The 27,154-nt window shown below is 38.7% G+C and overlaps 3 protein-coding genes across 8 annotated transcripts in view; 1 reads left to right on the top strand and 2 right to left on the bottom strand.

Annotated features, from left to right (window-relative positions):
- Window positions 1-14,556: 14,556 nt before the first annotated feature.
- On the top strand, window positions 14,557-18,363 carry Smp_090930.2 (hypothetical protein; the record flags this gene model as incomplete). 6 transcript variants are annotated; one of them, XM_018794636.1, is made up of 15 exons in its annotated part: window positions 14,575-14,660; window positions 15,761-15,796; window positions 15,832-15,898; window positions 15,935-16,164; window positions 16,194-16,311; window positions 16,345-16,536; window positions 16,576-16,702; window positions 16,740-16,913; window positions 16,959-17,030; window positions 17,074-17,241; window positions 17,292-17,378; window positions 17,422-17,589; window positions 17,640-17,726; window positions 17,770-18,122; window positions 18,158-18,211. In XM_018794636.1, 15 exons carry the CDS (start codon window positions 14,575-14,577, stop codon window positions 18,209-18,211), a joined length of 2,019 nt encoding a protein of 672 aa, XP_018649029.1. The 6 variants fall into 6 exon arrangements, with proteins under 6 accessions (XP_018649030.1, XP_018649029.1, XP_018649027.1 ...); XM_018794638.1 differs by having other exon boundaries at window positions 17,640-18,122; window positions 18,158-18,363; XM_018794637.1 differs by lacking the exons at window positions 17,292-17,378; window positions 17,422-17,589 and having other exon boundaries at window positions 14,557-14,660; window positions 18,158-18,363.
- Smp_090920.1 (putative mitochondrial 28S ribosomal protein S14 (s14mt)) lies at window positions 17,593-19,087 on the bottom strand (the record flags this gene model as incomplete). The annotated part of the gene is made up of 3 exons (XM_018794640.1): window positions 17,593-18,668; window positions 18,700-18,830; window positions 18,865-19,087. The coding sequence occupies 3 exons, from the start codon at window positions 19,085-19,087 to the stop codon at window positions 18,381-18,383; spliced, it is 642 nt and encodes a 213-aa protein (XP_018649032.1). The 3' UTR covers window positions 17,593-18,380.
- Window positions 19,088-24,221: 5,134 nt separating this feature from the next.
- The window catches only part of Smp_171790 (hypothetical protein), a gene marked incomplete at both ends in the record, with an annotated part of 108,417 nt that continues 105,484 nt past the window's right edge, over window positions 24,222-27,154 (bottom strand). Inside the window, one exon of the mRNA XM_018794641.1 lies at window positions 24,222-24,601. Within this exon, the coding sequence (XP_018649033.1) occupies window positions 24,222-24,601 (380 nt within the window). The remainder of the gene's footprint in view (window positions 24,602-27,154) is intronic.

Consider the following 27,154-nt stretch of genomic DNA (forward strand, 5'->3'; position numbering starts at 1 on the left):
TGGAATATGGAGCCTATCCATCTGTATGGAAAACATCTCTTACCACCCCTAGACTCAAAAGGGGATCACGTAGTGACATTGTTAACTATAGGCCCCATGGAAAAAATCATCCACAAACATCTATTATCATATTTACTTTCAGCTGTCCTGATTAGCCCATCCCAACACGGGTTTATGACTAAACGCTCATGCTTCACATTGCACCTGGAATTTTTAAACCAAACTACCCAGAGAAGAGATATTGGTCAGTCAGTGGTAACTCTTTACTTCCATTTTAGTAAGGCTTTCGACAGTGTCTCATACAAACTTCTTCTTCCCAAACTCTCTTCATTTGACCTACAGAATCTTTTTTTATCTTGGCTAAAATATTTTTTAGAAGAACGCAGCCAAATCGTCCGTTTTGTATTTTGCCACTCTCAACCTGTGAATGTAACCAGTGGGGTTATACAAGGAAGTGTCATTGGCCCATCACTTTTTCTCCTCTTTATCAATGACATGTGTTGCATTCTTCAGTATGGTAAACCTTTCCTTTTGGCCGATAACCTAAAAGTGGTTTATTCAATCTCTCTTCCTACCAAAGAAAGCCACATTTTAGCGGTAATCCAAGAAGAAATAAACAAGTTATACGAATGGACTGTTCCGTGGAATTAGCCACTTAATGTTGACAAAAGTGAACTTATTCACATTGGCCGCTGCCTTAACCTAAATCTGGCTATACACAAACATACGATGAAACCTCTCAACACTGTTCGTGGCTTGGATTTAAGATATAGCAACAGTATGAACTTTCCTGAGCTCATTGCATCTCACGTATTCAAAGCTCGAAAGCTCATCAGTTTCATAATGATAAACGTCAATAATATCGAATGGAGATTATTAATCTACAGAAAATGTATCTTATCCATTCTTGAATACGGCATTTTAGTTCACAGTAATTGCAGGCATAATGGCCTGATTAAAGTTGAAGTTGTTCGAAGAAGATTCACCAAAGCTGTTTTGAGGTGTTCCGAAAACAAAGACTATCACCAAAGATATCAACAACTCAAGCTAAAACCTCTCTGGACCAGGCGCATCAAATTGAACCTTATCTTTATCTGCCGGCTTATTAACGGTATGTTCTACTCTTCAGTATCCACCCCTTCATACTCTGTGATATCACCCCACAATCTACTCAGTAAGGAAAATATTCTAGCGATTCAAAGAACCTACACAGTCTTGCCAGACTTTTTCGTTATTCGCTACTCAACCATGTGGGACAAGCTGCCAGTGAACCTCCGATGCAGTGAAACTACAACCCGGTTCCGAAGTCTCCTTGATGATTTTCTTTCCGAAAGTGGATTGTGTCACCTATTGAATATCAACCTGTTTAACAATGATTTATACGAACGAGGTCCGTCATCTATTTAATTGACTGAAATACAAAGTGAAACCTTTAAAACTTTTCACGTCCATCTTATTTTATTTTTATTCATCTTAATATATGAAGTCAGCTTATGTTCGTATTTGTAATCATTACTGTTATTCATATCATTATTGGTCCATCGACACATTAGATATTCTTTTCATCTCTTCTTGTCCTTCTAAACATATTTTATTCCTAAACATCCAAAGTCTACAATCAAAAGCAAAAAAGAAATTACCCTATGTTACACTTAAACAAATTAACTTCTCATATTTACTTTATGTTCACTACATATATATAACTTAGAAATTTATATTTGATTATCCTTTTGCAATTAATTGTCACTATCATAGCATCATTCCAAATCAATATTGCACAAATGTTTATATTATTACGCGGTTAAACTCTGTATACTGTTACATAAATGTACATGTATTTATCCGGGTGCACTGAAGGTTTATTATTAGTATTCTCTTAAATTATTGGCTTACTTCAGAGGTTTATATTCATTACACTACTATTATTATGATTAAACCCTTTTACTAGGTGTTCAGTTCTTTTCTTTATCTCCCTCTTTTTTCCTTCCACATAAATATTATTCTTAGGATTACGACGTTTTTAATTAAGATAATAACTTGTGTCACGCTTAAATCAACTTCTCAGACTCATTTTGCCTTCACCGTGCATATACAGCTAATATATATTGATTATCCTTTGCACTTAATTGAGACTTTCATAGCATCACTCCTAACTATGACTGCACAAAAACTTATTCTAACGTCATATCTTAACGCAATAATAAGTTATTTACTTATTAATTTATTTTATTTTATTTTTATTACTCATTTTGCGATACATACATAGTCGTTTATTCTTGTTATTTATTCATAAACACGCTTATTAAGCTATTTACGTATTTCGCGTCTTCTTTATTTCTATTTCCTTAGTTTCTTCCTTTCCTTCTTTAAAATCGATCCAATATTCTCAATTATACAGAACCTGATTAATTAATATTATTCTATTATTAACATTTTATTTTCTTTCGTTACTCTTTTTCAAATATGGCAAACATAATGCTAACATTATATATGTTGTTCTAAATCACAATATGGGAATTTTTCAAAATAGTTTCTTCACAACACTTATGAACCCATAAGATGTTTGTGAATGATAATAATAATATAAACTGAAAGAAACTTACAATAATTCAGGGTATTTTCCGAGCTTCTTATGACTGGACAGTCTCCGATTTTCTACCCGAGCAGTCTCTAGTTGCTTTAGGTTTTGTTGGGTTGTGGTTCAAAAGTATTTCCAAGGCCCAATGTGTAAAACACCATCAATGGTTATGGAGATCGAAAAACTCAAGAATCACATTTATTTAGTAGTTAAAAAAGGATTACAAAGTATATAACGAAAGAAAGCGAATGAAGCACTGTTTGGACCGCAGCATGTCGAACGCCGAATCACAGAGGCCATTCGGGGGTCCAATAATTGCGGTTTGTGACATGGCCGCTAGTTTTCAGTCGGTTAGATGTTAGATGGACCATTTTTAAATGCAACTTGGTTTAGGTAAGCTCCATAGCTTTAGGGAAACTCCGAATTAGTCCACAAAGCAGTTTAGGGAAGATTCAAATTTAGCATGCGTTTCACTTGATCGGATATCTACTGGTAACATATTCCAGAGGCTTGCATAACCTGTGACAAAGAAAGTCCACTCAAATTTGGTTTGTGTTCTCGATATCTCCAGTACAAAATCCTGATTCAGAAGTTTATATTTACTATTTTTGGCAAATTTTAAAGTATCACAATTTACTGTAGTTTTGTTTATGGAATTTTGAGAAGTTGGGTAAGGTTAAGTTTACTTCACCTTAACCATAAGGGGTCTAATTTTCCTGCTTCGTATCTTTCAGTATTATAGGTCAGGCTCGGGAAGTCTTGAAAAATTGCGTTGCATTTTCTCAATTCTCTGTCAGTTAAGGGAACTCATGTAAGTAAATTTGATTGGGCAGTATTCTATTGGGGGGCGAGCACATACCTTATATATTTATTTTCGATTTCTTTAAATGGACGTTACGGTTGATAAACCCAACAGTCTATGAGCTTTGTAGACTTGAGATGTAGTCTGTTCGGTGAATGAAGGACTTTTGGAATATTTCACCCCTAAATCTCAGATCCTACTTAGTTGTCTAAATTCCAACTTGTTCAACTGCAGGCTTAACTGCTGATCAAACGTGCTGAATCACATGTTTCCAGACTTTTCCGTATTAAGAAAGAGAATCTATGCATCATGCCAGCTCTGTAGTCTGTCCAGATCTTTCTGTATTATACAGCTAATATTTAAACTGTGACGTGGGTCGGATGCATAAAGAAAGATTTTCCCTAGTGGGAAGCAATTGTAAATGTCATTAACATACATGATCAACAATATGGGTCCAGTGACCGAGCCATGGAGGACAGCACTAGTAATGTCCTGATGGTCAGAGAAGTGTTGCCTTATTTCCACTACCCGTTATAAAACGCCTTTAGCCGAAACAGGACAGGAGAGTGTTGTATTTTACCAAATGTTTTGGTGAAGTCAAAGTAAAGAGCAACAACAAGTTTACCTTCATCCCTATTGTTTGTTATACGATCACAGTGTTGTAGGTGACAGGCTCCGTATGACGTTTTGGAGATAAATACATATTGTGAAGATATAATTAATTGGTGCTTATCCAGATGTTTGTCATTTGCTTTCTTCATAGTTCTAGATAAGATGGGTGTGTGGTTAATCGGGAGATAATTGCTTGCATCCAGTCTGAATCCTTTTTTAAAGTATGGGACAATGTATGTGATTTTCCACTGCCAAGAAAAAATACCTGGATAAAAGAACAGGTTAATCATCTTAGTATGCAGGATATGAGTGTCGGAACCCTATATTTAGTTAAATTAGCCAGTTTTCTATCTTAACCACGTCTGTGATAAGATTTTAATGACATTATTGCATCCCCCCCACAATTCTCGATGTGAATTCCAGATCCAAACTTATTTCCGTTGTCATTAAACCCAATCCTGTTGTCATACCGAAGAACTAGAGGTGACTTGATTATAGTTTTCAGACTACTTAGTGGTAAATTTGCACCTAATATGCCCTCGTTTTTCTTATCTTCCAAAACAGAGAATTTACGAGGACACTCCAAAAAATTTCATAAGCCTAGAACAAATTACTTGTCAGCTGACTATTGACTTTCCCATCGAATCATCAACGAGTGGAATTTATTACCCCAGTAAGTGGCTGAGGTTCCACCCGTCGACTCTTTCAAAAGAAAGTTGGATCAACTGAGAGACCACCATTGCCAGGACTAACACAGGCCATCAAGCCTCCTGTCCTTTCCGAACTGAAGCTGAAGCTAATGTATATGAGTCGAAGAATGCTAGCTATAAGTTCATTCTGATTACGTTTAGTGAGTGCCTGAGCAAATGTTTTGCTAAGCAGCTCACATATTTCTGCCGAGTCCCTTATAAGCACACCACTTACGTTTAGGACAGGTGGAATATCAGATTGCAGACAAACTTTTTTTCTTTTGAGTAGCTGTTAAAAAGTCATTCTTATTTCGTAAATTGGGAGACCGTCGTTCAGCATCTAATTCCTTTGTTTGTCGAAAAATTCTAATATTGCTAAATACTGATTGGTTGTTCAGAATAGCTGAGGAGTCGCGTTCAGCAAAAGAACCCTTACCACAACCCTCTCAGTTTAGATTTCATTTTGTCTGGAATACAATCACAATAAGGGGCGTATGGGTTTTTGTTATAAGTGAAGCGACTGAGTCCAGACAGGTTTTGAGATTTAAAGAAAATCTGGTGTCGTGTTAACGTCACCAGAAGAAAAACCTCACCCGAACTAGGACCACGTAGAAGAATTTTGGAGTAGGACCAGTAGGTGTTTGCAATGATTCTGATAGAATCTATGCAAATTTTTGTTCGATTAGAAGTACAAGGAGATATTCGCTCAAAGGATTGACAGGATACAACTTTGTGATCACTACCTGGAAATTCAAGACTAGTGTATCCATTATATGTTGAGGCATCGTGTATGAAAATTAAGTCTAAGAGGCTAGTATTTCTGGTAGGCTTGTTGGCCATCTATGTCCAACTGTTCGGCACATTTTGTATCTATCTACATACAGTGTTGAATAAGAAATATCAGGTGGGCACTAGGTTTCAGTAACTAGAATGCAGAATAGATTGATCAGGTGGGTTAGAGATTTAAGATCAGCCATCTTACTTCAGAGTGAGCTTGAATGAAATTACACAGTGGAAATTTGTGAATAGAATATGAATTTGGATAAATCACCAATCAACCTAGTGAGTCAGGAGTTGTTTTGTTCAACGATTATGCGTCTGAGGTTTGCGTTGAGTTCTTCACAATCAATCACTGACCCTCAGTTAAGAGATGTGGTAGGCGTTAGATGGGATATGGATGGTTTATTTTTAAGATCCACATGAATAGGCATGGTAGGGCACGACGAGTCAGTGAATGATGTATCTGATAACTAGTAAGAAGGGTCAGTCATGGAGCTATTACAACTGAGAGGGAGCGCTAGTGACGGTTTAAAGTGACTAAATGTTTGTTCTTTGGTGGCTCATTTTGCTGATATCATGGATTGGAGGGGGCTGCATGGAATGAGTTGGCGAAGTTGTTTTGGAGAGTTCACTCAGAAGGGGGTGGGAATACTCTCCGATCGGAACTACACTAAAGAAGCGAGTTTGTATTTTGCATGTGGTTTAAAATGACTGCTAGTCTGATTTCCTCTATCGGTAGAAAGAGAGGTACCCACCGGCATGAAAAGCTCTCTTCAGGTGCTGGCACTGAAGTGGATGATATACCTGTTGGTCCATTCGTATCTCCCATAGGTCTTGTTGAAGGGGTGAGGTGTCAGTTGAAAGATTTATACAGGAGTCCAGCGTTATGGCACTCGAACTTTTATTGAGAGGAAATCAGACAGAGTATAGAGAAATATGAGGGAACTTTTTCCCCTCGTAAGTGGTCCACATTCATTGCCACACGCTAGTTTACGTTTTACGTCCAGAACACAGTGATCAATGCCGTAGAATCCCCTGGAGAAGTTGAGGAAGTTTATGCGGACAGGACAGTTGTACATAGTGTAATAGTTTTACGTCTACCGGTTATGTTTTTTATATTAAGGCTACAATGTTATGATAACTACCTGTAAACATTTTTTCCCAATATACACAGTATTGGGGGTAAGGCCACTGGTAAGGACCAAGTCCACGGTATTTTGATGTCTGGTAGGGCTACTGACACTGAATCCACTGTCCTAGTTCTAGACACTCAATAAATAATTTTTAACGTTTCGAAGCCTTGACTGGAAACCAAGAAATTTCAGGCATGTTGAAGTCACCACAAATTAAATTGCTTTTGAATGATGTTAGTGTGAATACCTCTGATAATACTACTATTTAGCCTATTGACGCGTTAGGTTGACAGTAGATGAGGTCAAACAGTATGGAAGTGGAATCCAAAGGCTTTAAGACGACTCAAGCTGATTCCTGTAGTCTTTTTAGTTAAGACTTATCACATAATAGTGTGTTTAATCTAGAATAAGGCATCATTCGCCTAATCCTTTTAACCTACCACTACGATATAGGAAGTAGTTATCAAGTGATGTACTTAGGTCGAAAATATTACTGTTAGTTCATGCTTTAGATATCATTAAATGTGATGGTTGACGAATTGGTGCAAACGGGGCTAAATCCGTCTTTTTATCACACACCGACCTAGCGTTGATAAGACACATATTAAACAGATGACCCACTAAGTTCAAATGGCTGGGAGTATCTCTATTAGAGTTTTCATAACCCTCGCGTGTGTTATGTGGGTTTGAAATGAGGGACTGAATGTTCTTCAATAGCTCTGTATTTTGATAGCTTGAATTAGAGGAGAATATATCAAATGAGCTAGTGAAGTTCTTTGGAGAGTTTACCCAGATAAAAACGGTGGGAGTACTCTCTGATGGGAACTGTACGGAGGAATCGAACCTATGTTCCGCGTGTGGTTTGAAATGACTTGTGCTATATGCTTCAACAGAGGTGCCACTAGGGGCCGTATTCCAAAAAAATATGGTACAGGTTAACTGTGAAGTGTACTGTTGTTTGCAAAATATTTTTGATTTTTAAGATCGTGGCCTGTGTTATAGCTACCCATGTTAGTCTGAGCATTAGGGGGGTCTGCTGCACGTAACTGGAAGTAGTTATTACTGTTATTATACATCGGCTGTGGGTTGGTACTGAATGGTGTGGAAAGTTTTCTTTCCCAGAGTAATTCCAATCGGAATCCTGGGGAACGGAAATTATTACCATACTTAATAATGGTTTTAAGCTGTAGGAGATGAGTGAAGTGATTGGTACTCTGGTAGTTTTTGTTAATCTGGTTGTAGAAAGGTTTGTTATGCTCGAGCCTGCCACCAGGTTTGCTACTTGGAGGCGTCGATGTAAAGTTATATGGTATCAGCGGGGAGAACCTGTTCACTGTTGTTGGGATACACTCAGAACAGCTAGGTTCAGTCTTACGTAGTTCTCTATTCTGTATCATGGATTTAGTCTCCCCAACCTTTTTAGTCAGAGCTGGAGAGTTTCGTCGTCTCTGTAGGATGAATTTAGGTTCGTTCGAGTCATCTTGTAAAGTATCTTTAGAGGGACCAATTGTCATGGGAATATGTTTAGTTGGATGTGCATCGTCACACTGCTCTCACTTTAGTACTTTACTGAGCGAACAATCGGGATCAGCAATGTCGTTATGTATTTTGATGACAGTTTGAATCCGTATCTTATCCAAAGGTTTCTGATCTGCAGACTCATCTAGATCTACGGATTGCCCTGCCGTTTGTGGAACGACATCATGCTTATTGTTCATGCACTTGATATTATTCACTGTGTTGCTAACTGTCTTTAGCTGGTTATTTACCATAACACTGTCGTGCGGTTCTATCACTTCACGTCTTCTTACACGACGTCGACAGGGCGTTAGGTCAGGAGTGACTTTTATGCCCTTGTATGGAAGTAATTAGCTAATATTTTTGCTCGAGGCAATAAATTGTTTAGCATCGTTACAACTACTAAACTTAAACAGGAGAGGGCAAGTCAATCTCTCCAACGTTTTTCTAAGGTGGATTACTTGGTGGTTAACGTTCAGCATACTGCATGCTTTAAGACAAATATCCCTTAACTTATTTGGATGTGTGCGATCAGAGAGATTGTACACAACTGCATTGTGGGAAGACATCACTCTCTTCGTCACTTCTTCAGCCACAAACTCTAAAATACATTCAGTTATAGTGACTTGTCCAAGATTTTTATCGGTATTAAAACCCCATATGTGTGTGAGGGGGGCTAATCGGTTAAATCTACCGTTAACATCGGCTAGAGAGTTTTGCAACTGACGGATATCAGTACCATGTCGATCATTATTTTCGTAAATGTGAGATAAACTGTTCGACTCCTTGGTTTTTGGTATTTTGGATTTAGGCCTTATTAAAGCATACTGTCTGGTGGACTTGTAGTGCCGCGATTCGTTAATCGTTCGTTTCGATAACCGATATAATTCTAATCTTAACGGCGCGTAAAATCAGAAGACAAAGGATAGCAGCAACTACAGTTTATTGTCGAATAACTCAGGTTCGAAAGCTAACAACACCTGAGCGAATATGAACGAGCGAGTGAGCGGCAAGCGAGAGAGCGAGGCGAAAGATGATGCGTATTGGAGATGGCTGGGAAGCCAACTCGATTTAAGCAAGCGTTAGTCAACATTTATAGTCAGGCAAAAATGAGTGACAGACATATGATGAATAAGATACGAAGTGTGTACACATATACGCTCATATAAAAAGTACTCAAGGTTAATAAGCAAATGATTAACAAGATCAAAAGATGACTCAATGTACAGGTGAATTGGCTTGGCCAGCAACTAGAATAAAGTATATGGGCTTAACATAACAACCGATACTACATAGCCCCCTTGTAGAAAATAGCACATTTATAAAAAAAAATGTCTGTTTTCGAAAAATAACACTGAAGCGGTATGTGGATAACGTCAAAATGTGGGAAAAAAATGGTGCAATACCTGATAAATTACAGTGTCATGTGAGGGGCGAGCGTATTAAACAAAAGTGTCATACTTATGTGAAAAGGTACATGAATATTGTCAAGATGCGGACAAAAATTGAAATGCTAGCATGTGATTATGAGTACATTAGTAAGCGTACGAAAAAAATTTAACATGCATTTATGTTGAGACTGTCCGGATGATAAAATAACATGTTTGTATGAGCGATTCGAAATATCGTGAAAATAGAATATAACAGTAATTGCTATGTGGTGCTGATTGAATATGAGGATGAAGAACAGTGAAATATGTTCTGATAAGCTGCAGTTGAGTAAATAGAGTTGATTGGCGATGAGTGGATTCGAATTTACACGATTGGAGTTTATGTGGGATAAAAATTAATCCAGCCGTAGGATGATGACTGCATCAACGGTTGATATTCATTGCTGTACTGCTAATGATAATGATCATGAAATGCGAAGTCAGTGTACGTTGTCGTGTGCGTCGAGTTATCGTTAAATACGTATTAGTAGAATGACCAGAGGAACAGAATAGTGACTGCGGAGACGAGATATGCGGAGTCGTATTCCTTTATGGTCATGCAGCCTATCGTGGTTTGTGTAGTTAGAGGGATATGCGCTCAACCTCGTTTGTTACGAAACCGTATAAAGGCGTGATAAAAATACCAATACATATGATAATCGATGACGGCGGGTGAGACTGCCTTGGATGTGACGAACAAGAGTGTATCTTTGAGAGACTAGCTCTAAACTCTATGTTCTGGTGTACAGTGCAATGGGAATAGAAAATTAATAGCAGTAATCGAATAATATTTATGGGTAACGGATGATGCAGCATTCAGCTATACATGTGAATGAATAGATAATATGAACATAATCATTACAAATCGGCTGGTAATGCGGCGTGGAATACTTGATTTGTGTATAGACATTAAAGTATGGATCATCGTGAAACCAAAATTGCTGAAGTTCAGTTGAGGTTGTCGCGTAAAAAGTAGAAAACGACGATTGCTGAGTACCGATGAGATGAATGAATATTAGTTGTATCGAGAACATAAGTTCCTACTATCGGGAGTATGACTCCAAACTTATGTCTATGATAGAGTGTAATATTAGACCGAAAGTGACATGAAAAAAAAATTGGAACGAACTCACTTGAATCAGGAAAATTGTACGTCATTGGATAATAAAAATAATCCAGTGAGTTTTGAATATCATAACGTGTAGTGTCCATATAATTATGATTTGTTCGATTAGTGATTCGACAGCGTAAATGCCATAGTTTAACGTTAATACGAACAAAAATAATAATTCCACGTTAGTTGATGATATGAAATTATTGTAATAATGAGCATATAGAGGTTATTCGAATCATAACAGAATATGTCGTCGACGGTTACATTTTTGGTTTGTGTTCGTTCGTTGCGGTCGCCAATTATGTAGTGAGTTCGTACGCAGAGGTTGTCGATTCTTGTCCGTGTTCGTTCGGCGAGGCATCCAATTATGTTGCGTCGTGCTTGTACGGCGAGGCAACCAATTATATTGCGTCGTGCTCGTACGGCGAGGCAACCAATTATATTGCGTCGTGCTCGTTCGGCGAGGTATCCAATTCTGTAGCGTCGTGCTCGTACGGCGAGGTATCCAATTCTGTAGCGTCGTGCTCGTAGGGCGAGGCCTCCAATTCTGTAGTGCCGCGATTCGTTAATCGTTCGTTTCGATAACCGATATAATTCTAATCTTAACGGCGCGTAAAATCAGAAGACAAAGGATAGCAGCAACTACAGTTTATTGTCGAATAACTCAGGTTCGAAAGCTAACAACACCTGAGCGAATATGAACGAGCGAGTGAGCGGCAAGCGAGAGAGCGAGGCGAAAGATGATGCGTATTGGAGATGGCTGGGAAGCCAACTCGATTTAAGCAAGCGTTAGTCAACATTTATAGTCAGGCAAAAATGAGTGACAGACATATGATGAATAAGATACGAAGTGTGTACACATATACGCTCATATAAAAAGTACTCAAGGTTAATAAGCAAATGATTAACAAGATCAAAAGATGACTCAATGTACAGGTGAATTGGCTTGGCCAGCAACTAGAATAAAGTATATGGGCTTAACATAACAACCGATACTACAGACTGTGTTGATTTTTCGATGCATGTGGGTATTTCGCCTTTTATGTCAACTAGTCTTACCGTTGGCATACTGCACGAAGAGAGAGAGGGGGTTTTACATGGAGAATCAGGTAGAGACAGTGTTATGTGTGGATAAGATGCATGGGGTTCGGATGATAAGGGTTTATGTTTGTGAGGCACTGAGTCGTCAGTCATAGGGGTAAGAGATTTGACCTTTTGGTAAGCTCGAAAGTTAGTGAAATTTCTTTTTTGCTAGAGTTACTTGCCATAATTTGAAGCTGGGTGAGTAAAGAGCTTGTCTGGCTAAAATATAATATGTGAGTATATAGTTATTATAACGTATCAACCGAGTTAATACTAGGATCAGAGCCTATGCGCATATAACGTATGTCAGATATAAGGTGTTCAGTTATAACGTAAGAACGTACTGGTCAGTGAAATATCCATATATGAATCAGTATAATCCAAAGATAAAAACGCGTCAGTGTCAATCGCTGGGGGCCTATTCAAGGTATGTAGGAAACGAAGTCCACGATGTGTAAGAATTGAGTGGTAAGTGTCCATCAAAAATATTTTCCTGGGACAAAGTGTGACCAGTATACGAGACAGGATGATAATCTAAGAATAATACAGCGTGCAAAAGAACAAGTCGAAGGGTTTCCAAACCACGTGAAAAAAATGTCACCACTTTCAAATTTAAAGGCAAGTTTAGTTCAGTCACGTCCTCGTTTATACAATGCCTGGTACCACCTAAACCGAATAATAGTCCACCATGGATAACTAAAGAAGTCAAGAAACTTCCTAGACGTAGGAAGATGCGCCGGAATATCTTCATCTCTACTGGCTTAGAACAGTACAGATCCAGTTATTGTAAGATTAGGAATGCTTATAAGGCGTTAATTAGTAATACTAGACGGTCATATGAAGAGCAATTGGTTAGAGATTGCAAATATAGACCGAAAAGGTTATTCTCGTATATAGAAAGGCGAACTCGGAGAAGCGATGGAATCCCATCACGTTTGGTACACGAAAATTCATTAATATTGGCAAGAAATGATACCGAAAAAACTGAAGCTTTATCGAAATATTTCGGTAAAGTATTTTCTATGGGTAAGGAGGAACAACCAACTATTCATTGTGATTTCGGAGGCTTGTTGATGGTCTCTGTAGTTATTGAAGAAGGTGCTGTCTTAAAACTACTTCGGCATCCCGAACCTGATAAGTCCAGTGAGCCTGATTATATTCATTCTAGGATTATGAAAGCCCTATCAGATGAAATTGCTGAACCTTTGTCAACACTGTTTGATATGTTCCTGTGGCAGTCCAGATTGCCCAAAGACTGAAAAGACGCGATAATTAGTCCGGTGTATAAAGCTGGGGGTAGAGATTCAGTTAGTAACTATAGACCCGTTAGCTTAACTAGTGAAGTTGTAAAACTGATGGGAAAAATTATTCGGAAGGCTGTTGTAAACTATGTAGAAGGACATAATCGTCTATCCAGGAAACAACATGGTTTTCAAAAGGGCCTATCATGTCTGACAAATCTTCTTACCGTAATAGAAGATTGGACTGAGGCAAAAGATTGAAATATTCCTGCAGATATGATTTTCATAGATCTAAATAAAGCCTTTGATAAGTTCTCCTCCGTTCTGGACTTAAATTAATATTGAAAACTTTTGAAATTGTTTATACGGTTACAGACTGGATAAGTGACTTTCTGCATGACAGGAGACAGAGGGTAAGTGTAAATGGAGCTCTCTCATCGTGTAATCCTGTAAAATGTGGAGTTCCCAAAGACACAATCCTCGGTATTTTTTCTTTTTACTTTATGCAAATGAATCACCAACTGTATTTAAGTCATTCGTTCTACTCTTCGCCGATGACTTAAAGGTTTGGAGACTCGTATACATCATTTCAGATAGGTTAGTATTACAGGATGATCTCAAGTCATTGGTTGCATGGATGGACGGGTGGTCACTAGAGGTGAATCCTAACAAGAGTATGGTGATGCGATTAAATAACCATGATGATTCGTATTACTACACAATATGTGGATTCATGTTACCCAAAGTAAGAAACCATAAAGATGTAGGAGTCATACTAAACAATGATCTCAAAACTACCAGTCACTGTAGGGTTGCTGCAGCAAATGGTTATGGGGTATTGTGATCTGTTCGTAGATCTTTCCAGTATTTGGATGAGGAAATGTTTAGATTATTATACCCGACTTTCGTGAGATTACATTTGAAATATGGGATCCAAGCAGCGAGTCCTTGTTTTAAATACGAGGCGGATGTGCTGGTTCGAGTCCCATACCGAGGGACTAAAATGGTAAAAGGTCTATCTGACCTACCTTATGAAGACAGACTGAGACTCTTCAACTTATTTCTATTATCTTACCGTAGAATACGGGGTGATCTAATATTGGCTTACCGTATCCTGAAAGATGACCTTGGTATTATTATGTCTTATCTTGTCCTTCCGTCTAGGAATGATCATTTGAGAGGACACTCGAAGGAAATTCAGAAACCGAGGTCAAACCGTCTACGTCTGGAGTTTCGTGTCTCGCACTGAGTAGTGAAGTACTGGAATTCCCGGTCAGAATGCGTAAAATCAGAACATTCTGTCGATATATTTAAAACGAGATTGGAGATCCAAAATGTTACAAACTGCAAGGATTAATAAAGGTCAACAGACCTCCTATCCTTATTACTGAAGACTGACAACAACTAGCAGTAACACAGGCACAACTGAAACAAAAATTATTGAATTAAGGCTCTGAACACGTCAAAGTGCACTCCTCTACATCTTTATTGGATTGGTAGATACTATGTTTTACACTTTTATTCACAACTACATCTGTTTTACGTATTGAAAATTCATTACACAAGGACGTCACTCACATTTGAATTTTTGTCGATGGACCGTGCTCTGTCAGACTTAAGGGATTCGTTCGCTAATGGTGACTTGGATACTCAACACAATCTAATAGTTAAAATCGAAAAGTTAGTACCCTAATTTTTCAGAGTTGGATATTATTTCTGATTATTAGAGTTCGAATGTATTTGAACATCATTATATATGTCATGACATCTTCAAACTAATCAGCCTGTATATTTACAAACATATAGAACTTCTGTTCAGTGTTATGTTTTAACAAAAGTTCACTTAACTGGTTGTTTCTGTCCCAAATCTAAGGGTTTGAGTAGGTCGACGAACATGATTAGGCTGTACTGGTCAGCTGGTGTCACACACCAGACCTCAACAGAAATACAGGATAGTTAGCATACCTACTTTAAAGTATGTAGCAAAGAATGTCGATCATCAATTATCTTCCGGGATAAAATGAATATTTTTTCGCAATCAGTGGTTATTTCAACTTATTCTAGTCCATCTTGACAATGTGGCACAAACATGCTGTTCCTGAAATTACTGAGTCTTCTAGTAACATAATGGGAGTAAAGTGCAAATCCGCTTTTCGTTTGGTAAACGTGAAAAGACATGTGGGGCTGAGTACGCAGATATCACTCAATGAAGGGATAACATCAATGTTTGTTACCTATTGTAGTAAAAATACCCAGATTTCTTTTTATACGTGTTTACTCTTAAGTAACCCAAATATTAATATGTCCTGAGGGCGACAATATGACTATATGCGAGACCTCAGGTTCTTCAGTTACTCAAATGTTTCTGAGAAGTACGTCCGCCTAACTGCCAATAATATTGATAGTAGTCAGATACTTAGTTTGTGTGAGCTATCAGCAAGTATTTCTACCGGTAATTTTGCATTTAGACCTGATTGTTCAAACTTAAACGGTGCCTGACTTGCTCTTCGGGCTAACCAAGCACCAGTATGAGAAGCTTGTCAGGTTGGTTTGTTTTCCTACCAGTGGTTGTTCTGATGTACTGTGGGTTATCTTAGACATAATACTATCAGTTAGCTCTTGTCAGTCATCACAGTTACCTAAGGTGGATTGCTTCACTCCTATTGTCTGTAGTTAGTGAGAAAAAGTGAGTCATTTGTAAATAATCACCATAAAGATATGCACGTTCACTTGGTCTTGTTTGTAATAATCACTTGTTGGAAAAACTTTTATTTTTGTAGTTGGAGTCGTGTTCGCATTGATGCCGAAAATGCCCAGTAACTTCTGATTCTTCTAAACAATATTTTCTCAGGAAAATTAACGATTGCCTTTACAACGTGCTGCCCATTTATTATTCACATTCCTTCCATGAGTGTCCTGTAAGACTTTCAATGAATATTTATTATTAATCCCAGTTATGTAGATCCGATAACTATATGACCTGGACTTCCCTTTTAGCTTCATTTCTTGACTCTAAAGTGTTGCTTCAGAAACATAACTCGCACAACAATTCTGACTTGTTCAACTCAAAAGATCTTTGTATGGTGGAATTCACACTTTCAGGTGAAACTATTTATCTTGTTGACGTACTTCTACAAATGAACACCACTGCTCTTGTCCCCGAGTTTGGAGAGTTTGTAGCAAAGTAAACTCACTTTTATTTTATGTCTGTAGGCGAATATTTTCTCTAGACAAGTCGACTTATAAACGTCATGAGATTGCCATCAGAATTCTTATGCTTCATAAATGGCTAGATCTTAACTTTTCTCACGTCTTAAAGCCCACTTATGAGGTATGTACGATGAAAAAAATTATAGTAACAAAGCAACTGGGTAGATATTTAGATCCAAATTCCGTTTTGGACTGGATGGGTCTAAGAATCCGGACTAATATTAAAAAAAAACACTGGAGAGGTTGCACAGTAGCAGACAAAATACGGATACTTTTAAAATCTTTTGATCTATCTACCTTGGCAGCATTGCTTGGTCAGTCTACAACTTCTGATGGTGGAGAACAGGTTAATGTAATTGTTTTTCATTTTTGTACTGAATATTAGTGTAAGAAACAAAACATTTACCATCACAGAGGAACTAAGGAGCATATTCGAGAAAAAAAGATGGGGAGGAAACTCTATTCATCTGCTTTGCAAATAGGAGGTGACGCTCGCATAGATATAGTTAAAGGTTAGTTTAGAAAGCATTGTTATACATCAATGTTAAGAGTTAAGTAAAGAGGGTAATCAGTCCTCACTATATTCACTTGAAGAACCGAAAAACCCAAGCAGTCCAAATCCACAGCAGGATAGAGATATCACACCAGAAGCTAAGCCAAGATTAGCGGATAGAAATGATAGAAAGCGCAAAATGTCTGATCGTGAAGCAAAGGTTCAGACTGGTAAGTTAGAGCGTACAATCTTAATTAGATTTTTTATCCGAACAGACTATGGGTTCAGCACATCATCGAAGAGAACGAAATTAAACGGTGAATGTAGTGACATTGACAATACTAATGGTAAGTAAAGTTGATCAATTCTAATAGCACGTACGGACAACAGTGTTGGAAGTAGCAAACGACATTGACACTAATCAGAATATACAAGATGACGTTAGTGTAGACACTTCCTTGCATGGGAAGCCAGTCATAACAATGGAATGGAGTCAGAACGTGGGTTCACCTAGCAAACGGAAAACACCAAAGAAGAACAGAACCTCGACGGTTAGTGGTAAGTTTCGCCTATTGGTCTCCAATCCATGTTTCATCTATGCCCTGTAGTCAAGAATGTTATTGTGAGCCCCACAGCCTCAGCTGAGAAGAGGAGGGTAAGTCGCAGCGATACGAATACCAGAAGTGAGACAGACAGTAAGTAAAGTTGATCAATTCTAATAGCACGTACGGACAACAGTGTTTAAAGCAGCAAGCGACATCGACACTAATCAGAATATACAAGATGACGTTAGTGCAGACACTTCCTTGCATGGGAAGCCAGTCATAACAATGGAATGGAATCAGGACGTAGGTTCACCTAGCAAACGGAAAACACCAAAGAAGAACAGAACCTCGACGGTTAGTGGTAAGTTTTGCCTATTGGTCTCCAATCCATGTTTCATCTATGCCCTGTAGTCAAGAATGTTATTGTGAGCCCCACAGCCTCAGCTGAGAAGAGGAGGGTAAGTCGCAGCGATACGAATACCAGAAGTGAGACAGACGGTAAGTAAAGTTGATCAATTCTAATAGCACGTACGGACAACAGTGTTTAAAGCAGCAAGCGACATCGACACTAATCAGAATATACAAGATGACGTTAGTGCAGACACTTCCTTGCATGGGAAGCCAGTCATAACAATGGAATGGAATCAGGACGTAGGTTCACCTAGCAAACAGAAAACACCAAAGAAGGACAAAACCTCGACGATTCCTGATGAACTTTCAGCAGACAGAAGTGCAACTGTGAATAATGTGGCCACTTTACTGGATACTTCGGCGTCATTATCTAGCGTGGAATTGAGAAACAATATATGTACTTCAGGCAAACTGAGCATAAATAGTGGTTTGAATAAACCAGTTACCAGGAAGTCAAAAACCACCGATGCTGCTGATTGTAAGGTATCCCTGTTTCTTTACTTAAACCTCTGCTTTAGTCAGATACTGTGCGAAGTAGATACTCATTGCGTACCAGGAATTCTTTGCGATAGTTTTGACTTCAGGTTCTTATCCTTCTAGAGCTCTGATGTACTGTTCTTATTAATAAACACGTTAAAAAAGATAGATCAACCTTACGTTTATTTTTATTATGAAGAATAAGCCTTTCGCGGCTCACGAAAATAAATACATATGACTTTCATTATATTAATTAGTTTTGTTTTATACATCAGCCAAATTTTTGTGATATCGGCGTACATATTCAGAGACAGAGGTTTCTCTAGGAGGCGGCCATAACATATGTCTTCGTACGCTCCGAGTATTTGATCCCCAGCGAGCCCAAAGAACTCCAGACATTCTATTATAGTCTGCATATTTTCTCCATATAATACGTGAAACTTTCCAACGTGTCTTACATCCTCGTCTCCTCGAAGTAACGATACATCTGCTTAAAATGCGCGTCCAATTGCTATCACGTGGTAATGACGAAATATATAACGTGGCTAAATCCTAGTACAAAATGAGGTAATTACTAACTTACCTTGATTTCTTGCGGTAAAATCGTGTTTTTTCTGATAGCGTTTAGTCTTATGCGCAAGTTGCAAAAATGAGCAGAAACTTGTCTGCGCTTGTAGTCACGAATCATAATAGCATCCTGAAAGCCACGACGAACTATGTAGGAATAAATAGCAATGTCACAATCTACTTTTCCGTGCGGAATATGCGGGGTAACCACATAATTCGTTTTTTAACAGCTTTTCGATTTCTGGATTATTATGATGAGCTGGTGTCTTAGCAGGTGTTATTTCACGCTGGTATAGTATTTCCGACGGTATCAATGGTGGGATGGACAGTAATCGCATTTTATTGCACAAACTGTTGATCAAACCACTGTTTGGTTTTATAATCAGTGGTTTAAATAAATTCATCTGTAGGAAGAAGTAGAAAAAAACACTTATGTCGAAGTAACTTTGCAATTGCGAATGATAATTGCAGCTATGAATCTGGTAAAGACCAGCAGTATATTTGCCCTAGAGATTGAGACAGACAATCTAATTTCCCAAAAAACTATATGCAGATCCGATAGGATACGAACAGCATATTGTTTTTGTGAGCTGAATTGCAGGTCATATCTATTTCGAGAAGATTACTGATCCCGCTCAATGTAGATGTTTGGAGGGGGACTTTAAGTACATAAATTCAAAGTTCACATATTGATGACTTAAACTTCACATGATTATAATTATATGTATGCGAGTGACTCATTAAAATAGTTGTAATAACAAGTAGACTCATACCAAATGGATGATTAGTTAGTGCAGCTTGGACGTTTGAGTGTACATAACAATATGCGTACGACTTAATTATTTACGCCACTGGTCACTGTGTAATGTTACCTGAGGGGGAAGTAACACAACTAGTTGCTAATCAGTTATGGGAAAGTGCAACGTATGCACTTAGTTAGATTTAAGCGATTTTGCAGAATATATAAAACTGATGATGTCTATAATAAAGATAAATTACAGTTTACTAGCAATGTCCTCTTAGGTGTCCCGAATGATTACATAGAATGGTTAAAAGGTCTGTAGTCAAAAATGCGTGACGTGTAAGGTCTCATCTCCTTCTATGGTCAATTCCAATGTAACGCATCTTTTCCAGCCACTGGTCTCGCAATTAGATCCGCTAATTGACTTAAAGGAAATAACTATAATAGTTTTGCGAAAAGAGAAGTCTGACAACATGAAATCGTAAGTTTAGAGACGTCTTCCACTTGAAAAGCACAATTGGTTCATGATTAAGTATATGGATTAGCGGGAATCGAAAGGATAGTTTTGTGTTAAAATACTCTGAACAGGCAGATATAATCAACTTGTGAGCTACATTGGACTTCGTGATATATGGAAACACCCGTTATGCTGCTGACAAGTCATTTTATGCCTGATACAGTGGAGATGTCATAATGTCACGATGTACCGAGTTTAATGCGAGTATTTCGGTATGTACTTCACTACATGACTAAGGGAGATAGGAAACTAAATGTTTTTGTTAATACAGCCCTCAAGAAATTAGTTATACACGATGTGGCCAGCAAGTTAGGCGCAAACCGATACACAAAGGGATTGATAGACTTACTGGGTTCTGTCAAATAAGCTAATCTGATTCTAATTGTAAGTGGGAATTAAGATTACACCTTGTTCGGTCGTTCGTTTCTTCATGGAATGAGCATGTGTGGATATCCGATTCCCAAGCAAAACTGAAATGGGCTTATTGACCCATCTGATGTCATTAATTATCATATTCTGAAATCCATCTTTAATTGCCTTCGATTCTTATAACGCTGTGAAAAATAGCGGGCCTATAATGGGAGATATGAAACAGGTGTTGTAATGACTTTAAAGCCTTTTTCGTTGACAGAATTAGCATGACTTTATCTGGGTGTCCGTTCCCTGATGTGCAATCTTAAAGTCCTGAATACAAAAATATGAGGACAAAGGCCATAACGATGTAGACTAAGTGCGATAGAAGGTTGATAGGACGCAGCACAATTTCGCACGAAAATATGTCGTTTTGCGCTGTACAATGAGTATTAAAAAAGGTGTTGGGACACTGTTACTGTGTTTTGTTAACAAGAATCTATGGCTTGATGGAATTTACTTTCTTGAACTGAGGGGTTCCCGTAGACACATCCTATATTAAACAAGCGATATTTAGGAGCACATTTTGATATAGAAATCGCCAAAATACAAGTGAAATAAAACTCAAACAGGTGTGCGTAACGACACTAGCTGTCAGTGGAAGTGCACTCCCACTGTATCTTCGAAATTACCTCTTGTTTAACGAGTTGAAGAATAGCAGGAGTATAACTGGTGTACGGTGAGACTACACTGTATGGACGAAGAATTTTGACCTAAGATCGTGCCTTTCGAATTCATACGCATAAAGTGTGCATGGCTGATAAATTGTGAGGAGAAACGAAAATCTAACTCCTTACACTTCCACAACTCCTTTATACCTAACAAACGGTCGCAGTTTACTCAAGGATCAGTAGAAAGTTAAGGTTTCTAGTCACATTATCCCTCGAATTTCCCTAAAACTGATAACTCTTTCCAAAAGTTGACAAATAATCCACCGTTTGTAGTCGGAACAATGTTGATCATATGTGAGATGAGAAGTACCAAAACCTCCTATTACTTCACTCTTATGAAGACCAAGTAGCTCAAGAAAAAGAAGTTGGGAGTGATATTACACCAACCTTAAAATGTGACCGACCTTCAGAGGTCTTACAATATCCAATGTAATTTTTTACAAATTCAAATGGTTCAAATGGTTGTGGACGGAATCGAAGCTTTTGCTTAACGGGCTTCCATGTCTAGTATCAGTGGATCACGAATGCCTACAGGCAGGAACCTAGGTATATTAACGATAATAGGAAAAAAAGAAATTGGTAAATCACAATAAGATGTTATCCTTAGTCCTTAAGAACAGGTCAAGGATCCTCTTGAAGGACTCCTGAAAAGTCGCTTGAACTAGCGTAGTCGGCAGCGAATTCTAGCATTTGACAAATCTTGAGTATTAGGAGTTGTGTCTACAGTCCGTTCTGCTATGTTGGGTCTCCATGGAGAAACTGCAGTTTCTGGGTGTTACCCCTTAGGTTAGTATTGTGAATGAGCTTAAGTAGATGTTTAAGGGGATGACCAAAAGTATTAGGGATACAGTAAGCCATAAGGAGGTCACCTCTAAGACACCTGTACTCTAACGGGTAAAGGTTAAGTGGTTGGAGGCGCTCTTCGTAAGGTTTGAATTTGAGTCCCCGAACTGATTTCGTGGCTCGACATTGGATACGTTCCAGAGTGTCTTTATCCTTTTGGAGAGAGGGAGGAAATACTGTTTCCGTACTCTAAATGGGGACGAATAAAACTGTCGAATATTTTGTGGAAAGTTCTAACATCAAACTGGCCAAAAATGAGCTTCAATAATACCAGTGCATGGTTTGCTTGAAATGCGTTTTCGTCACAGTTAGCATACGACTTCAAGTCGTAGGGTACCAACACTTCTAAAACTTTTTCGACTATGGAAACTTTCAGAGAGGATTTTCCTAAATTGTAACTATAGTCTGCAACATGTCTCAGATGGATAACTTTACACTTTGAAGTGTTGAAGGTAATTCCGTTGTCGTCTGCACAACTTTGAAGTCGAGTAAGATCCTCCTGAAGTGCCAGTATATCCTCTTGATAGCATATCTCTCTACAAAGTTTCACATCATCATCAGAAAGCAATAAGTCAGACGATACTTGTTGTAGAAGATCGTTTATATAAATCAAGAAGAGAAGAGGTCCTAGTATTGAGCCCTGGAGGGACCCCACTAGGACATTCCATAGCCTGAGAGAAAATGAAGTTAACCCTGACCTTAAAATGTCGATTTTTTAGACCTGAAGCGAGCCAGTCAATTAGAGGTGGTTTGATATCCAATCGTTTAAGCTTATTGATGAGACATGTATGGTTGACCCTATCGAAAGCTTTTGAGAAATCAAGGTAAAGGATGTCAACCTCCCCCTTACGATCAAGGATGCTTGTCCATTTGTCCGCCGCAGTCAGCGGGTTGGTTATACAAGAGTGACCCTTCCTGAAACCATGCTGTTGAGGTGAAGGGAACTTAAGGGATAACAAACAGTCGTGTATTTAGATGAATTAGAAGTACAGGGACTCCATAATTTTAGAAGGTATAGAGAGAAGGGTCACCGGTCGGTGGCTTGAGGGTTCGCTGCGTCGACCTCCTTTGAAAATTGGTGTGATGTGAGCCAGCCTCCAAATTCCCGGTAGTTTACCTTGGCTTAGCGAGTATGAAAACATCACGCTAAGCGGTGTTGCCAGGATTGAAGCTGCTTCCCTCAATATAGCAGAATGAACCATATCCGGACCGGGAGAAGTGTCTTTTCTTAGGTGCTGCAGTTTACGGAACACCAGGTCAGCGCTCAGGTCCATTTCGGAAAGTCCTGTGCAGTTGCAGGTGAAGCTCTCATCAGTGTAGTTGATATGGGTCGGTTGAAATGTCCGAGAGTATTGTTCAGCCAAAAGATTAGCGGCATCCCCGTCGTTATTGGTCGGACCATTGAGACTTCAAAATCAGAATCTTTAATACGAACGTCAAGACAGTCGGTTCTACTGTATGGAGCTGAAACGTGGGGAACTACTACATCCATCGTCAAGAAGGTACAAGTATTTATAAACAGTTGTTTACGCAAAATACTCAACATCCATTGGCCGGATACTATTAGCAACAGCGTTTTATGGGAAAGGACAAACCAGTTTCCAGCTGAAGAGGAAATTAGGAAAAGATGTTGCAAGTGCATAGGACATACATTAAGGAAATCACCAAACTGCATCGCGAGGCAATCTTTAACTTGAAATCCGGAAGGGAAGCGGAAAAGAGGTACGTCAAAGAACACATTACGTCGGGAAATAGAAGCAGATATGAAAAGGATGAATAAAAACTATAAAAAACTGGAAAGGATTGTCCAGGAAAGGGTTGGATGGAGAATGCTGGTGGGTGGTCTATTCTCCTCCACGAGGGGTAGCAGGCATAAGTAAGTAATTCCGTATAACTTTATCGAGAGGCTCTTATTACTCCGTATATATATATAATCTATAACAAGAGGGACAACGATAAGTAAGAATAACTCAAATCATTTTAATGTCATCATAAATAAATGGCAATTGTAGCAATACGAAAACGGAGAATCTCAAGCAGTTTTAAGCAAAAAGGGACTTTTTGAATATTGTGAGATATATTTGTACAAAAGTCTATTTTAGGCATTGATTTTTGTTGTTTGTATACATTTTTACATTTCCATCTGTTTAATGCGAAGGAAGCACAAAAAGTATGGTTTGTTGTTCGATTAATCTGCAGTTTGTCCAGTGTCAATCAAATTAAATGGAAATGTTTACTAGGATGCCAGAAAAATGCAATTTGTAGAGTATACCGTAGAGTAAACTGATTGTTGCCAATACAAAAGTCACTACTACTCTACAAATGGAATTTTCTTAGTATCCTAATTAGCGTTTTCATTTAATTTGATTATTCTTATCCATACTTAGTTCTAAGCTGCCTCTTAAAAGAATAGAAGCAATTTTGTCCAAATGATCCATTACACCTCTTTGAAGCCATTTTGGAATGGTAGCACGTGCCTTGCGGAAGCCAATACTTTCTAAAAGACGATCAAATGCTGGTACTCCAATATTAGTGGCTAAAAGCCAACGACATTCAGGACTTAATGACCAGTGTATTATGTCATAAACACGAGCATCTTGTACCATAGGTGAGCTAGTTGTTGAAAGAGCACGAAGTCGACCAATAACGTCTTCCGATATAACATTTGTCATTGGTGAAGGACCCACAAGATCTTGACTGGTATCACCCACATTCCAGATTGTTCCGCTTGAAACTTGAACCAGAAGAATGAGAAAAACACATTATGCCGATGAGAAAAAGTTATTTTTCTATAATAACTGTTTTATGCTCATAACGTAAATTTCTATCAGAAGTTAGCATCAATAAATAATTACCACAAAAGAAAAATTGTAGCAAAGCCTACAAGGCATAAATAAAATTGCAAATGCTCATTGACAACTCCCTCTTAGGTCCAGTTCATGATCTACTCACTGAAGAGGGAACCACCATGGAGAACAAATGGAAAGAGATTAAGGAGGTAATCACTTCAAAATGTCAGGAGGTTCTGAGCCACAAGAAACACAATCACAAGGAATGGATTACTGTTCGTACAATCGGTAAGATTGAAGAAGGGAGGAACAACAAGGCAGCAATCAATATCACCCGAACAAGAACAGAAAAAGCCAAAGCACAAGTCGAATACACAGAAGCAAACAAGCAAGTGAAGAGGAGCATCGGAGCCGACAAACGTAAATATGTGGGGAATCTAGCAATGACGGCGGAAAAGGCTGCAAGAGAAAGAAACATGAGACAACTGTATGACACAACAAAGAAACTCTCTGGAAATTATCGTAAACCAGAACGACCAGTGAAAATCAAGGAAGGCAAAGAAATCACCAACATTGAAGAACAACGAAACAGGTGGGTAGAGCACTTTAAGGAACACTTAAATTGACTAGCCTCACTGAACTCAACCAAGATCGAAGCAGCACTCACGGACCTCCCAATCGATGTTGGCCCACCAACAATTGAAGAGATTAGCATGGCCATCAGACAGATCAAGAGTGGCAAAGCAGCGGTACCAGACAACATCCAAGCAGAAGCACTGAAAACAGACGTAGCAGCAACTGCAAACATACTCCACATTCTCTTCAGCAAAGTTCGGGGTGAAGAATAAGTACCAACAGACCGGAAAGACTCCTGATCAAGATATCAGAGAAAGGCGATCTTAGTAGGTGGGAGAATTACAAAGGCATCACTCTTCTCTGAATACCAGGAAAAGTATTTAACAGGGTGTTGTTAAAAAGAATGAAGGACTCCGTAGACGCCCAACTTCGAGACCAACAGGCTGGATTCCGTGAGGATCGACCGTGTACTACCCAAATCGCAACACTACCGATCATTGTGAAATAATCAATTGAATGGAATTCATCACTCTACATCAACTTCATTGACTACGAGAAAGCATTACATAGCGCAGACAGGACAACACTATGGAGGCTTCTTCGACACTACGGCGCGCCTGAGAAGATAGTCAATATCATACGGAATTCCTATGATGGATTAAGCTGCAAAATCTTGCATGGAGGACAGTCGACTGACTCGTTCGAAGTAAAGACCGGTGTCAGGCAAGCTTGCTTATTCTCACTCTTTCTCTTTCTCATGGAGATCGACTGGGTTATGAAGACGTCAACATCTCAACGGAGGCATGGAATACAGTGAAAATCTAGGATGTAGCTGGATGATTTAGACTTTGCAGATGGTCGGACACGACTGTCGCACACACAACAACAAATGCAGAAGAAGACGAACAGTGTAGCAACAGTCTCAACAGCAGTGGGTATCAACATACACAAAGGGAAAAGCAAGATTCTCCAGTACAACACAACATGCACCAATCGAATCACACTTGACGGAGAAGCTTTTGAGGGTTTGAAAACCCTTACATATCTGAGCAGCATCATTGATGAACACGGTGGATATGAGGCAGATGTGAAGACGCGGATCAGCAAAGCAAGAGCAACATATCTACCATTGAAGAACATTTGGAACTCAAAACAATTGTCAACCAACACCAAGATCAGAATTTTCAATACAAGTGTCAAGACAGTTCTACTATATGTCGCAGAAACCTGTAGAACTACGAAAGCCATCATCCAGAAGATACAAGTGTTTATTAACAGTTGTCTACGCAAAATACTTCGGATCCATTGGACAGACACTATCAGCAGCAACATTCTACTGTGAGAGAGAACAAACCAGATTCCATTCAGTGGAAGAAGAAATCAGGAAGAGGCGCTGGAGGTGGATAGGACACACATTGAGGAAATCACCCAACTGCGTCACAAGGCAAGCATTCACATGGAATTCTGAAGGCCAAAGGAGAAGAGGAAGACCCAAGAACACATTACGCCGAGAAATGGAAACAGATATGAGGAGAATGAACAAAAGTTGGATAGAACTAGGAAGGAAGGCCCAGGACAAAGTGGGTTAGAGAACGCTGGTCGGCGACCTATGCTCCATTGGGCGTAACAGGAGTAAGTAAGTATACTCATTTACAAATTGTTAATGATCGATGGGAGTAGATGACCCAAGAGATTAGTGGTAATAACTCTGACTGTATAAGTGACACGAATTAAAAGTACCACAAGTATCACTAATCCTGTTTAGACTGCTGAAGAGTATCGATTAGCAAAATACCTAGATAGAGGAAGACTCACTAATTGCCTTTGATTGCCCAATATCAAATTATATTGTTTCTATAATAACCTGAATACAATATTACCAAACCTTTAGCACTGAATAAACTATAAAGTACTAATTATTT

The sequence above is a fragment of the Schistosoma mansoni genome, chromosome 1 (assembly GCF_000237925.1).
Source record: "Schistosoma mansoni strain Puerto Rico chromosome 1, complete genome".
NCBI classification, from domain to species: Eukaryota; Metazoa; Platyhelminthes; class Trematoda; order Strigeidida; family Schistosomatidae; genus Schistosoma; species Schistosoma mansoni.